Below are 15,802 nucleotides of genomic sequence, written 5' to 3' on the forward strand. Positions count from 1 at the left end.
TGCACATCTTAGGCAGTATAACAACATTAGCTAGAATATATCAAATAATCAATTAGCAGTGCCAAGCCTTTGACTCAACTTCACTGTGAGTTTTGCATTGCAAAACAGGCTGGTAAATCATAATGTTCTCACTTTGTAAAGTTTGCTCTTCCATTAAGTATCTCAAAATGAGCTGAGGGTCCTTCTGGGCTCACATGCTGTTGGGCACTGGCAAAATGAATGGGGAGACTTTCAAGGACAAAAGGAATTTAAGCATCCAGCTCCAGGCTTTTAGATTAATCCATACCATAAAAACATTTTATGTCAATCTAGTTATTGGGAAGGATTTATGTTTGAGAGCAGCTTCGTGTAGACGCAGATGCCAGCACACCTATGAAGAAAATTGCCTCCAGCAGAGCATGGTAATAAGCAGAAGAACCAGGCTGGGGAATAATCCCTTCCAACTGCCTGGCAAGAAGCAGAGCCAAACACAGCACTGAGGCTGTGCAGCTGCTCCCAGGCCAGGTGAAACAGTCTGTTCCAGGTGCTTCCATCCCAGACGAGAATGCAGTCAGGGCTGCGTGAAAAGCTGTCTTACAGCCTCCAAGTCTGAAAAGAGAGATGGAAAACTTCAGACACTTGAGCAAGAAAGTAAAATTTCCATTTCCTTCAATCTATAGTTCATGCCCCTTCATTACTGCCACGGGCATGACAACCCACCATTGATAAAATAATACCAACACTGAATCTGCAGCTCTCCTTCAGAGCAACATGCTTGATTTTAAACATATATATTTATGCTTTTTTTGTATGCTATCTAAATCTAATTACATTTTCATTTCAGTTCTGTTTGATTTCTGTGCAGCAATTTTTTAAAGCCTGTTCTTCATTTTGCTTTGTGGCAAAAACAGATTTTCATATTATAACACAAACTAAAACCGTTTCAGAAGGTTCTATTAATAAAAATCCTTATAACTTCTCTAAAATTAAGGAAGAGAGTTAGCCTTCCCACTAAGATTTGGAAGCAGTATTGCATAATCTTCCAGCCAGGCTTTACAGACAATGCAGTTCACAGCAGCAAATAATGGGAAGGGGAGAACTTTCTCAGGAAAACAACAGGAGCATAAAACCAGCTTTTCAATGGCAGTGTTGAAATTTGTAATGCAGACTGGTTGTCATCGAGTTCTTCTATTATCACACCCATCAGTTGACTCCATCTCAGTTTACACATTTGGCTAATTTCTACAGGGATGACAACATGATTTACTAGTCAGACACTGATGTACATGGCACAACTCCAGCTCTTGTAACTTCTCAACAACAGAACCACAGCAGCCTGGAAGGTCAGGCACTGGGTAATGCTACCAGGATAACAGATTTACCCAACATTGCAGAAGCAGATGCATACAGCAATGAGGAAGGAAAAAACATGCTGCAGCGTTTGATGCTCACATTAGGATATTCTCAGCTCATACTACCAAAAGGAGTACAAAGATACTGTACAGTAGTTGGTTATAGTGCAAGCATCTCCACCCATTAGTGCTCCTGAATCAAATAAACAAGACTGACCCAAGAAAGGTGGGATTGCAGAATGAGGCCTACAAAAGGACGCAAATAGAATTTTTACAAGGTTACTTTTCAATAGCATTCTCGTTTCATGAATAGTCAATAGGAAATTTAGTACCTAATATTAATAGAAAAGCTTCTACAGCTTCTACATTGCTGCTGCAAACCAGCAATTCTGACAGAGGATACAGCAAAAATGAGCCAAGTGTCAGTCTGAACTAATTGCTGAAGATGCACAAAAGCTGAGCCACTTCATTACAAGACGTAATAGCTGACTCATTATTCTGATTGTTTTTATGAATGATTATTAAAAAAAGAAAGCATTAAAAAGACAGCATTCTTAACATTCACATCAAAGAACAAGGAAACCTGTGTCACTTTCCCACACATTAGATCTTCCTCCAGAGTACTGTAAAGTAGAAACGAGAAAAGCCGGAAATTAAGGAAACCACTTTTTCAGATACAAACACCACATGGCAAGAGCAACCCTTCACACGGCTGTCTGCACTATCTCCTACTGGTTGCATTGACTTATACAGACTAACACTTAATCAGAGCACTACTTCTAAACAAGAAAGGGAGGTTTCGAGGCAACCTCCCAGTAGAACAAGTAACCTAATTAGTCTAAAGATGAGGGATGATTGATTTATGAATGGTATTACATGTCACAAATTCCTATTACAAGAAGTACTTGGATTTAATCTAAGCAGAATCCCCTGGACTTGCATTGTTATTAATTAGTCTGGACTAATTTTGTGGCATGTAACAGCTATTAAGTTCTTCCACTTCTTAGTCTTTGTTGTCTTAGTTAAAATTACCAGTCTGAAACATGCTTGCATGTGGAACAATTACATTAACTTACCTCTTTTCACTGAAAGCAAGGATATTTAAGACAGATGGCTCTGAAAATGAATTTAGCACCAAGTAGGACAGGTAGTTCACTTGGTTTGTTCCAAAACTCACTGTTAAGGGATACATTACTAGTTGTTGATTATCTTTAAACCAAGTAGGGGGAGTTAAGCTGTTGTGACTATCAACCTAATCAGAAGTATGAATATACACGAAACCCTCCATTATAAAGTGCTCAATAACTAGTTAAAGTCCTACTCTAAGAACTTGAGCTTTGATTTATATGTAAAACTCCTTACTCTCAGTCACTCTAAATTCCCCATAGGTTTCACATACTGAGGGGAAATACAAGAAAGCTCAAACACTTGCAATTCTGTGTAACAGGAAAGATGCTGTTTATAGAAGTGAACTTGTGCTAATTCTGTGTTAGGACACATTCATTACTTATTGTTTTGTGACCCTACCTGTGCTGCAGGTTACACTGAAAATAAGATACTATCACTGCCTTTCACTTCCCAAATGCTTTTCTGAGACAGCCTTGTGCTTCTTATTCTGCCACATAAGTTACGCTCAGATTAGGAGATTTCTGGTTGCCTGTAAATAAGGAAATAGCGAATTAATCTTTTTGACAACCTTTTAATGTAATTTTGCTCCTGTTAATGCCGTCTTGCTGACTTCCTACTAACCTGGAAAAGTGGAAATGTAGGCATGTGTCAGTGGGTGGAAATGGTGCTTAGAGAACAATGACTGGAATTACTTTACCTGGTATGCAATTCCCATAAGACCATACTACTGTTTCTGCACAAAAAATCCTTCTGACTAGAAAAATAGTGCAGAAAGCCACATTTTTGTATAAAAAGCTGCTTCTGATAAAAGGAGGGTAAGATTTCTCCATGAAAAGTCATATTTGCGCCTGAACAAATTTACCATTTTGCCCAGAGGGAGAACTTCAATTCATTTACACCAGCAGTAAATGTTGCCTGGCAGAAAGAGCAAACCATACACTGGATCAGATTTTCACATGATTGCAAAAACTATCAGTTTTCACATTAAGTGAAAATTGGTAGTTTCATACAGCTCTGTTTCCAATATTCTTGATCACAATGAAGCCAGGGACTAGAAATCCCAAGGTCAGGAACAAGCCTCAGTTTTGGAGTCGAAAGTTCAGAATGACCATTTACAAAAATAGCCATCTTTTCACTAGTCCCTCATAGACTCCTGGAGTTACGCTGCTTTTTCACAGCAAACCACTTAAACGCTTCGGATTAGGAAACCAAATAATATCAGATATTACAGGTGAAAACACTTTTCTTCCCACTAAGCCTCCTAAGTCTTTGAAAATTAACCAAGTGGAAGCTAAAAGAACGTCTAACTACACCATTTACCTAACTTAAGAGTTGCCAGAAAAATCAATTTGCATCTATTATTAGAAACCTAAAACATTCTGCATTAACAGTGGCTGCTTGTAAAGTATCTGTCACATACATAATACAGAGTTTGAGCAACCAACACTGACCTCAGTGAGACTTCAGGAAGGCTCTCATGGGTTACAAAATTCCTGTTTGAGCTTTGGGCTCACAGGAGAGTTAACTGCTACGTCAAAAGTTGTGTTCCTGAACTGCAGCAATATCATAATGTTTTTTGACCACTGGTAGTTTGAGACTTTTCCTCTTTGGGGATGCCCAGTAATTGTTCTATAAAGGTGGAAAGAGATGTAATTGCACCTCTGCAAGCTGCAGCAATTGCTATCACAAAAATCAATACATAATGTGAGGAAGAGAAAAATGAAGGTCTATGTAAGATAAAAGAACATCAGTCATTCTTACCATTTTCTTAACCTCCAAACCTTAGGAGCCCTTCGGCACAGGGAACACCATTTGTCAAGGAGACCACAGCAAAGAGCTCATCTGGAGGACAAGCTGGTTTCTCTCAAAGAACCTCAAGCAAGGCAGGCTGCTCCTGGGCCACAAGAAATGGCATGGCAAATCCAGGGCTCTCCTTTACTGAATGAAATTTAAACGCATATAAACCTACTTGGTAGAGAGTCTGTACTTCCAGTGCTGAAGTGGAGCTGTTGTGTAGAGAACAAATAGAAAAAAAAAATACTTGGAGAAGGGAAGTCAAAGAACATACATAAGGAAAATAAACAAAAGACAAATCGCTTTTTTGGAGAAAAACCACAATTGTGCGCCTTGTTTCCCATTTTAGTCAGTGATATGAGAACAGAGGCCAGAACCAGCCAAAAAATACCTCTGTTTTGCTCCTTCCTTTCCTCCAAGTGTCACAAATTCTTTACAGCTGTAATTCATACTAACAAAACAACAAAAAAAGAAGCAAGAAATGTAAATCTGAGCCAGGAACAGACTGTCTCACACTTCTGAAAGGCTAGAATCTTCTAGACAGAGAAGGAATATGAATCCAAGATTATTTTTCTCTTCCATGAGTGCTCTTCACATTTTCTTATTTGTAAAGCAAAACAAACAACAAGCCAGAAGGACACTGCCTATATTACCAAGGATAGCTGCAGTTATTCCTCACATTTTTATTTCCTACTTTATTCTAAACCAAGCTCCTTAAGGAATCTGTAAAAATGAATGCTGAATTTCAGGATCAACCCGTATGTTCCTGTCCCACACTAAGGCATTTGTGGATACAAGCAGAGAAAAGTTTCCAGATGCTTTGCAAAATAAAATGCTTGGGCATTCCCCTACATTTCCTCTGTAACAACAAGAGGCAAAATGTTGGCCCTGTGTGCACTGCTCTGCAGCAACTAAAGCTGTGTATTATCAGTATTACTCTTCTAAATCTAAAACATGTTATCACACAAGCCTCTAAGAAGGAAACTTTCTCCCAGTCAAAATCAGGACAGGAGGAAAACTAGGCAGAAAAGTTCTTGTTCCTCATTAACAGCTGGAATCCACCCCCTTTCTTCAACTTTTGTACCTGACTTCAGCAAAGAGGAGCTACACTGAGTGTGCAAACAGGCCTGGGAATTGCTACAGACTTATCACAGATCACAGAATCACAGAATTACCCGGGTTGGAAGGGACCTCAAGGATCATGTAGTTCCAACCCCCCTGCCTGGCAGGGCCACCAAACATACACCTTTACTAGATCAGGTTGCCCAGGGCCCCGTCCAACCTGGTCTTGAACACCTCCAAGGACGGGGCATCCACAACCTCACTGGGCAGCCTGTTCCAGGACCTAACCACTCTTCTAGTAAAGAACTTTCCCCTGACATCCAACCTAAATCTTCCCTCCTTCAACTTAAAACCATTTCCCCTAGTCCTGCTATTATCAGCCCTTTCGAAGAGTTTACTCCCCTCCTGGGAGTAAGTTCCCTTCAGGTATTGAAAGGCTGCAATGAGGTCACCCCGCAACCTTCTCTTCTCCAGGCTGAACAAACCCAACTCCCTCAGCCTGTCCTCATAGGGGAGGTGCTCCAGCCCCCTGATCATCTTTGTGGCCCTCCTCTGGACCCTTTCCAAAATCTCCATATCTTTTTTGTACTGAGGGCTCCACACCTGGACACAGTACAACAGATGGGGCCTCACAAGAGCAGAGTAGAGAGGGACGATCACCTCCCTATCCCTGCTGACCACCCCTCTCCTGATGGAGCCCAGGATCCCATTTGCTTATCTCCCTTCCAAGTTGCATTCTGACGTATGGCTAAGAAGAAACCAGACACTGGGAAAGCTCCTCTACTGGTTTTCCAGCACACACAAACCAGAAAAGCTTGATATAGTTGATATAGTTGCATTAAGATACATATATGTATATATGGGAGTATTATACTGTTACAGTGTATCTCTTCACCTAAACCATTTCAGAAGGCATCCTAATGTTATTTCATCTCGAGGAAGGAACAGAAAGCTTGGCAAGTACTGCCACCACATATTGCCAAGTTTCCCCATCATTTATCTTTCTTGAGACATTCAGGGGCTCTAGTTATGACTTCTGAGCTTTCCTTTTAAGCTAAAGCCTTACGCTTTCTACTTACCTTTTCGTATCTGCCAACTCTAGAAATCCCATCCCTCCCAAATTAATTCTGCATCCCTTTTCTGGAATGGGGGCTATTTTCCCTTAAGTGAAAAGCTCAGATCAGATCAGAGAATACCCGATGACTACTCCAGCATCCCTATACTGCCATAAAGAAACTATATTGGGAAAGGTGATGGGAATATAGCTCCAGCTGAACTGAGCTATGAGAGAATTGCAAGAGAACCTGAAAACTCAAACTGGTTCACTCCTGTGTGGTTAAGGTACTTTAACGTGTGTGGTTTCAACAGCTCTAAGCTGCTATTGCTCAAAAGGTAATATTCCATTTATATCCCAGCTATAAAGACTTGGCAACAGTCCACTCAATAATAACAGGGACTATGGCAGATATTCTTTCCACTAATGGGGAAAGGTCAATATTGTTATTATGGTTTTGTGACTTTTAGTATAGCAAAGAAAGAGCTTTAAATGCCTGTCCATTGCCTGAGTGAATTAGGGAATAATATCAGACCACCCTACAAGCGTAGCTGAACGCTTGTTATTTTCCAGTATTTTCCCTCAACTAGTCTCTTAGGAAAACATGTGAATGATAATAGATCCTTTTTGTTGCAAGAAATTCAAACCATATTCCCAAAACCTATAAATGGAACCAGCACAGATCCAGCAGGAATTCCCCACAGCAACTTGCAAGTCATTCAAACAGTATGAAAGCCAGGAAGCAGTTGTAGTGGCAGGCAATAATAATGTGAACTCTAAACTTGTACTGATGCTAAGTTATAGAAGACACAGAAGGGGAACAAGCATCTCAAGGAATGACAGAGTGAAAGCACTTGAGAAGATACACCATGAAAATCGGCCAACCTGAGAGAAAAAGACTACGCTTACCTGCCTTTAGCAGCCAGAGGTTAAGAAGTTATTAATACATCAATGGGAATTCAAGTAGGAGACAGTATTTGTAGACTGCAGATGGACATCACAATAGATCTCTTTTTCCAGAGGATGATGAAGGAAACCTCTATTTTTTCCCCAGAAGACCTTGTTGTTGGATACAGCTGAAAGAAAGGAATGTGCCAAGGGAAATCCATGATGATTTTCAGTAGAATTCCTTGCAGCGTTGTCTCATCTCTGCAAAGAGACTCACACCTACTGGGCTTTCTCAGTAAGAACAATTGTTCCTTTTCACAGAATCACAGAATGACCCGGGTTGGAAGGGACCTCAAGGATCATGTAGTTCCAACCCCCCTGCCTAGCAGGGCCACCAAACATACACCTTTACTAGATCAGGTTGCCCAGGGCCCCGTCCAACCTGGTCTTGAACACCTCCAAGGACGGGGCATCCACAACCTCCCTGGGCAGCCTGTTCCAGGGCCTAACCACTCTCCTAGTAAAGAACTTCCCCCTAACATCCAACCTAAATCTTCCCTCTTTTAACTTAAAACCATTTCCCCGTGTCCTGCTATTGTCAACCCTTTCCAAGAGTTTACTCCCCTCCTGGGAGTAAGTTCCCTTCAGGTATTGAAAGGCTGCAATGAGGTCAATTCAATCATTCACTCCCTCCTCAAAGGGTATTCCAGACAAGCAGGTGAACGATTTCCCAAGAGATGTATTCTTCCTTCAGTACCCGTACCTACAAGGCTCCCAATAATTTTAACAAAACCTTCCCTGAGTATACACAGCCAAATTTTTCCTGTACGAAGCACTGACAGACACAAATAAATTACCAAGTTTGACTGCTGTAGAAATTTTCTAGAGACTTCATCCAATACTTGGTGCTATTCACCACCAATCCAACAGTGCCCACCACAAAACTTCCTCATGAGAAAACACCTTATCCAGGCTGGAAATAACAGAGATTTTTTTCTCTGTAGATCCACATCAGATACTTCCAGAAAATCCTTATGGAATGCATTTTCTGATTTTTTTTTCTTTTTTTTTTCCCCCATTTAAAATATGTATTACCACAAGCAATCAATTTATTTCAAGATGATCAGTTCTTGCTCGCTGTACACTTACCTTTATGTATAAAATTACGCAGAAGAGGGGTGTATTTGCAGCTCTGCTTGCTACAGATGCATACCTGTAGTTTCCTCATTTGTTTTCCTTTTTTAATATCGGTAGTGCCTTATCTGGTCCCTAATTAGATAGCAGCAGTTGCAAATGGCCAAATTCCTTAAAATATCTGCACCTAACATGCCTTTTTTTTTTCCAGAATTTTAGATGGATGCTCAATCCTCAGAACAGACTGATTGGAATTAATTAATTACAATAATTTTAGGAGTCACACCCTCAGTGGTCCGTCCCATCCTAGCTACCAACTTCTAAACCACTACAGTTACGGTAGGAAATGCTCCCTTAGGTAGAAACACACACAGAAGTAGCATGAAGACTCACCACCTGGAGCCTGTCTTTAAAAGCTGGTTCACTTCACACAAGTCCATCATTAGCAAGTACATTCGCATTAGTGAAATCAGTACTAGGAGTATCCCATACAGTACTACATTTTAAACAGCCGAGTATTTCTTCCCTAGTTTAATACACTGCTTTTTTTTGTGTGTGTGCCAATTTGTTCATAAGCACTAGACTTCTGTCCCAGCACTTCCTGCCTTTGACAGAAGCTAATCATGCTGAGACAGCCTAAAGCACAGTGGCTGGCAACTACACCTAGGAGAACTGAGGAGTATTTGTCTTTGGAAGTATCTTTTAATTTTTAAGTGTATTATCAGTTTCATGGGCCTTAAGTGTGAGAGATCTTTACTAAGCTTCACATGCTTTTAGGCTGCACCTACAGCTAACCACGTCTGTGTTAACACCATGCCATAACTCAGATAGGATTTCACATACCTTTACTTTACATATACACCTTTTGTCCAGGGCAAGCTTAACCACTCAAGTAGAAAGGGTAATATAGTAACATGAATGTCAAAACATCCCCATGCACCTGAGTTCTACCCTGCCCATTTGCCTCTCTGAGAGCTTGACTGAAAGATCAATTTGCAGACAGTTACCATTACATCAATAATAGATTTCATTCCAGATGTGCCAGGCATAAGCACATGGGTTGCCTGCAGTAATTCCAGCAGACCGACCACCTCTATGTTTGGGTGACCTTCATGCTAAAAGTCTCAGAAGCAGATCAAGGCAGGTCAACTGAGATTAACACCTACTGAAGAAAAAAGAAGAAATGGAAGTAATCATACACACGCTGTTTTAATGTGAATTATGAAATACTTCTGAACAGCTGAAATAATGGAATCGGTGACATCAAGTTTGCACCACAGACTGCTAAGGATTCAGTTTAAGAACACACTGGGGAAGGCTAGGCCAGAACGCAGCATAAACTGCAAACAAAACCTATAGATATTTATGCTGAATGATTTACAGGGAAATTCGGACAACAGACTTCATATCAAATACCTGCTGTTAAAAAGAAACGATACCTAATAAAGTTTAATTACAAAAGCAGTTACAATCCTTGCCTTGAATCTCAAGTCTGAACACTGAGGAAATACCACCCTTCATTTCTGCCAGTAGTCCTGTGCGCTCGATGGAAGCTTAAATGGACACAGGTTTTCTGATTACTGGTTACTGAATCTCAGCTGCCAGACAGTAACAACAGTATCTGAATTTAAGTGTAAAAGCACGTTCCTCTAGCTTATGTCAAACATTACTTCCAACAAAAGATGACAATGTTACAAGTACAATCCAAATGCATTATTCCCAGCCAAAATAAAAGGGCAAAAGATAAAATGATTCACAGTGATCTCCTAACGAATTGCTCTTTTTTAATCACAATTGTCCAGGCACTGGTATATATCAATAATAAAAAATTAGAAACATCAAAGTACAGTTTAGCACAGAAGGCAGCATTTGAATAGAAGCACATCATTTTAATTTGCTTTGAAGTTTAAAGCAATCCAAACAAAAGACTTAACAATATAAATACAGAGTAAATGCACACAGTTTACAGCCAAGGGTGTATGTAAGAATAATAGCAAACCTCACGTGAGTACAAAAGTACTCTCAAACTATTCTTTGTGAGTGTTTAGCTATGACTCTCAGGGCTTAATTACATTCACATATGCAGGGTAGGCAGACTCTCTTAAATAGAAGAACTGAAAACTTACATAACTAAATGTTCACAGACAAACTTGAGGAATAAAAAAGGAGTATATTTCCCTAGGCACACTTCAGCATTCAGCTTGTTCCAAATTTAAACAGTTTAGATGGGAAGCGAAACACATATGAAGGCTCTCCAAAATCTTGGATCTGGAAGCATTCTTTTAAAACACTACAGTCTGAGGAATGTTACAAAGGTAATTATAGGAACAAAAACATAACAGAAAATGGCATTAACAAACATCTCAATTACAATGAAAATATACGGAGTGCGTTATGTAAACAGGGAACTAGACAGGTGCAATGTCAACACTGAAGTGAACAGGCTGATTATTTGCTTAATAACTCCATAAAACTCTAGTGTAAACCTACTTAGAACAACTTTTGCTAGCAGATCCATCAGTCAGTTTAAGTGCTGGGCTCAGCCCGCTGCAACACGCCACAGCTCACCTGTTATCACAGCATCACAGGGACAGAAAGGGCCACAGAGGAGCCGTGAGATGCGGCTGCACTCACCAAGGTCACATTTTTCCAGTGTCAGGCCTCCCCGCCACATCATCTACCAATAAATTGGAGAAACCCAATGACGAGCAGCATGCTGTCACACACACAGCTTGGCAGAGAAGCCCCTTTTTCCCCTCTGATCAATGCATGCTCTAGTGCCACCTTTTGGCATATTCTGCAAAGCACAGTCTCAATATCCCAAATTGCCAAGTCAAAATGAATAGCTTGCAGTAACGTTTAGGGGCCTATCACAATGAAGGAAATATACAGAGACAAACTAATTACTGAGATTTGTTTCTGATGTCCAAAACATTTGCATTGTTGGCAGGGAAAAAAGGTGAAATAAATACCACTACATTCAGACATAAACTAAGATTACCATTTTAAGTTACAAGAAAGTTTAAATGCACTCCTTTCCGTTCTGCAGGAAAGGATATAACTAATGTAGCATGTTCTTATTCCCTTTGCTCTTATTTCTTTTTCATAAAAAATATCAGGCAAACAATATAAATAATTTGAAGATCTTTGGGAAACATTTCAGAGGTAACTTTGTATGCATTGGCAACTTAACAGAAATCCAAGAAACCGGGTCTAAGTTTTGTTCCCTTAAATAAGCCAAAATAAAAGATCACCCCTGAAGGCTAAAACATTACTTCAACCCCTTTTAACAAGGTGGAACAACAAGCTGATTGTCTGTTTTTAGCTGTTATCTCCCGTATTTAATTGTCCTTTTAGCATTCTTTGCTCCAACTTTCATTTTAAAAGCAACTCCAAGTGGACTGATCTCACCCAGAAGGTACCCAGCAAACTGCTGGAAGAGATGTAGCTGTGATCAAAGGAGACTGCATCCAGTGAAAAGCACAGGAGAGTAACCTGCACAAAGCCTGGGCAATGCAAGTGTTAATTAATTGTATTCACAAACATCGAAGCCGACAGTTGTCACACCAATTCAAAGTTCGACTCTGATCAAACAACTCAAGATAGCTGATGGGTAATCCACTTTCTATAGATCAAATATTACAGTAAGCAGCCAGCCCTGCTCTTAGTTGTCTGGATAATGGTATCACAGTAAAACTATGAAACTCAGAGACACAAATAATGTTCCACATTTATCCCAGAGAGGCCAATTTTAGAACATACATATCAGCAGTTCCTTCAGTTCTTTGAAACAATCCAATTTACCTTTGTGGGTACATCACAGACCGCAGTATTTGCCTTTAAAAGGTAAGACAACATTGCCCAAGGACAAAGACGACAATACAGACAAGACTGCACTGCAAGGATACTGTGTGTGCTATAAGTGGCTCTTAGAGGAAAAAGAAACTAGTACATTTACATGAAGTACTCAAATATTTTAACAGTGGGGAGAACATTAAATGTGTCAAAATAAAGTGAACAACAAAAAGCCGGACCAATCATTCTGTAAGCTTCAAGCTTTTATGTACAGCCTACAGAACTACTGCAAAGGAGATCCTACAGTTCTACAGCAGAAAATGCTTTATCCTGCAGTTCTATGGAAATCAAACCACATGCTTTGAAACCAAACCGCATGTACTGAACACAGTTTGACTACGGATAACCAGTAGGGGAAAGAAAAGTCACAAGCCAGAAGGCCACAAAGTGCATAAGGAGTCATTCATAAGAAAGCCATTGCACACAATGCACAGTTTAAGTATACTGAAGTACCACACTGGAAGAGTCAATAGTGCAGTTCTGTCATACCAGTGTAGCAGCATTTATATGTAGAAAGCTATTGCCCCCAGTTTTATAATGGTCATCTTTCTCATAATGATCATGGATGCAGATACTCAAGGTGCAGATTAAAGACTTGTCTGGAAACCTACACAAGTTCTTATAACATTAAACTTCTGTTTTTGACACTCCAACTGTATGATTTTGGAAAACACTGTATGTTACAACAGAATTAACTATCTAAGCCTTGCTGCTGAATGCAACACGTTTTTGCAGCTGGCTTATACAACAACAGAATGTTGAGAACTGGAGGACAAGGTTATATGTCAACAGCTGTTCTGAACACAGGCTCAAACTGGAAGAAATGATATAGCAAATTTCAGGGGGAATGCTTACAAAAAAAATTTACTAGTTTTTCCATTGCTCTGCACATAGGTTGTCTGCACTGAAGAAACTTATCACAGCTCCAACTTTTTCTGCTTTCTAGTCCTTCCAACCATAGCAATGTGTGTTCTTCCTCTGTACTTAAATGTAGATACCAGTAAGCTAGGTCAAGCTTTGCCCGAAGTCGTAGGACAAAAACAGCCTGTTCTTCAGTAGCACGAACCTCTGAATTAATCCTGCCTTCACAAATGGCAGGCTTGGCTAGTTAAAGATTTCTTGTAACAGTGAGTATCCTTTGGAAAGGCTATAAGCAGCATTCAGCAAGTTCTCCCAAGGCTGTGTAAGCAACTTGACAGACTGGCAAGGAAAACTAATGATACAGGAGAGTGTTTCAAAGGTTTCTCCTGTTTAAAAAGGGGGGAAAACCAGAAAAAAAACCAAACAGTGATGCAGAAGAACAAAAAACCTACATATATCAATATCAGGAAAGTGATAACCTGAAGAGTTCATTAATCAGATTCTCTCTCACCAACCTAGAACACTGTTCAAATTAAAAAAAATAAAAATGCAACAAGTATCATCATTTGTAGTGAAAAAGTAATTCAATTTTGGGTCCCTGTGCCATACCCTATTCTTGAGGTAGCAACATGGAAAGCTTTACACACTGACTACCTCAGTCTCTGCATGAACATTCAGAGCAAGTGAATGGAAATATCAGACATGGAAAAGTATGGAAGTACTACCCTCCTCATTCTTCCAACAGGTTACTGTGCAGTAGAACAGAACAAAAAGGATGTGGTTGAGAGCAATCTTTAGAAGGTGGGAATAAGGCTGCCCAAGAAGTTCCATGTCCCTTCCCTCACCCATTATGTCTCTGAAGATGATGGAATAGCCTTGTCTATAGATGAACAGATGGAAACAAAGTAGCAGTTTTGAATAAAGAGATGCATAAAGGCATTCCCCAAGGGGCAGCTTCCACTTGTTACATTGCTAAGAGACCATACAATAAGGCAGCAAAATTACCATAGTTGCCCACAATCAACCTTCTAATTTGTCCATATCTGCATGTTCCCGATTTAACTTTCCTTCCGCCCATCGCATCTGGCACTCAGTAGTCCACTCCAGTCTTTCAGTCTTCTGCCTTCCTCTAGAAGACTTGTCCCGCTGCTATCCATCAAGCAAGTAGACTACGACTTCATAGGTTGACATCATGATAGCTGTGTTTGGAATCTGTCTGACCAGATGTGTAGTTAAACCTCGGTAGAGGGATCCATACCCTTCTTCTCGCACAAGCAAAGATAATGTCTGGAAGAAAGATCTGTATTTTGTTCCCTCTTCTCTTAGCCTTGTTCGTACAACTTCTGTATAAAGGAAACCAGATGTGGTTATGTTTGTGATATCATCTTTCCCAGTAACCAACCAGCCACTTCACATTAAAAGTCAACCATTCCCCCATTTCAGGTTGTCAATATCAGATAAACTCTTAAAAAAAAAAAAGAGTAAGACAAACAGAAGTGAGCCAGCTATGTGTGAGAGACAAACTAAATACTTACACACTGTTGAATGTATACCTAAAGAAGAGGAGTTTGCTTGTCAAAATCCAGAAGAGGATAGACGGTCACAAATTAAGTACTCAATACATCAATAAACTTAATGTATACATAACTACTCTGCTGGAAAATCAAGTGCAACCAAAAACCACACTAGACTGTCCATTTTCTTAGGAGCCAGAAAGTTCTTCTCTCTGTACTGGGCTTATTGGGCCCTATCTCAACTTGTGAGCTTATTCCATTATATTTTCTCCCAGCCTTTCCGAGGAGGAGGTAAGAAAGCAGTGCATTGGTGCTTAGCTACTTACTGGTGGTAAACCACCACAATCCCTCATTGAGTTACATGAAATTCCTGGGTACACAGATTCCAAGTGAGAAAAATACCATGTCCCTAAGGCCGTACCCTGGTAAATCCCTGGGAAAAATGAACATCAACAAGAACCAACCATTGTATAATTCCATCTAAAACTATTTTTGTTGTCAAATATTACACTCATGTTGACTCACTGAGTGTGCTGTGGATAGCATTACACAGAAATTGTTCTTGAGGAAGTGAGTCAAAGCTGGCTACAAATTACTTGAAAAGACTCAATTTCATCACCCCAAGTCTGGCTCTCAACTACACGAGTCCCTCTTACCATGGGGATATGCTATTGATGTTGCACAAGTCTTAGAAGTGGCAGCAGCCATCATCATTCCAACAAAGTCCGAAGCTTCTTTTGCCGATTCATCCTCATTGTCCATGGCAGAAGCAATCTTATGTTCCAGTAGTTTTCTCTTAATACTCTCATAAATAACAAAATGAATAACAGTCTCAGATATGCCTGCATAGGATGCCGACATTCCTCTGTAAAAGCCTTTAATACCATCTGATCGATAAACTTTTCGGACACATTCAAAAGCACTCATTCGTTTTTCTCCACGGTTCCTAAGAAGAAAACAAGATGGTTATTAAATGGGTGCAACTTGAGATTAGAAAAATTAGGCAGGTTTTTTTTTGAGTGACAAGAGAACACAGGAAATATCTCATACCAGTGTCAAGAGATACCAATTTTAACATTTAAATGAAGACACACAATATGGAAGTGAACACAAGTAAAACATGACACTGAATTCAAGCCAAACTTCATACGGTATGATTAAGGAAAAACGTCATACAAATG

The 15,802-nt window shown here is 39.9% G+C and overlaps 1 protein-coding gene across 1 annotated transcript in view; it reads right to left on the reverse strand.

Moving 5' to 3' along the window:
* Positions 1-9,581: 9,581 nt before the first annotated feature.
* The window catches only part of SLC25A36 (solute carrier family 25 member 36), a 28,444-nt gene continuing 22,223 nt past the window's right edge, over positions 9,582-15,802 (reverse strand). Inside the window, exons 6-7 of the mRNA XM_015871209.1 lie at positions 15,278-15,567; positions 9,582-14,450 (exon numbers count right to left, since the gene is read on the reverse strand). Coding sequence (XP_015726695.1) covers positions 14,257-14,450; positions 15,278-15,567 — 484 coding nt within the window. The 3' untranslated portion in view covers positions 9,582-14,256. The remainder of the gene's footprint in view (positions 14,451-15,277; positions 15,568-15,802) is intronic.

This window comes from Coturnix japonica, chromosome 9 (genome assembly GCF_001577835.2).
Source record: "Coturnix japonica isolate 7356 chromosome 9, Coturnix japonica 2.1, whole genome shotgun sequence".
Lineage (NCBI taxonomy): Eukaryota > Metazoa > Chordata > Aves > Galliformes > Phasianidae > Coturnix > Coturnix japonica.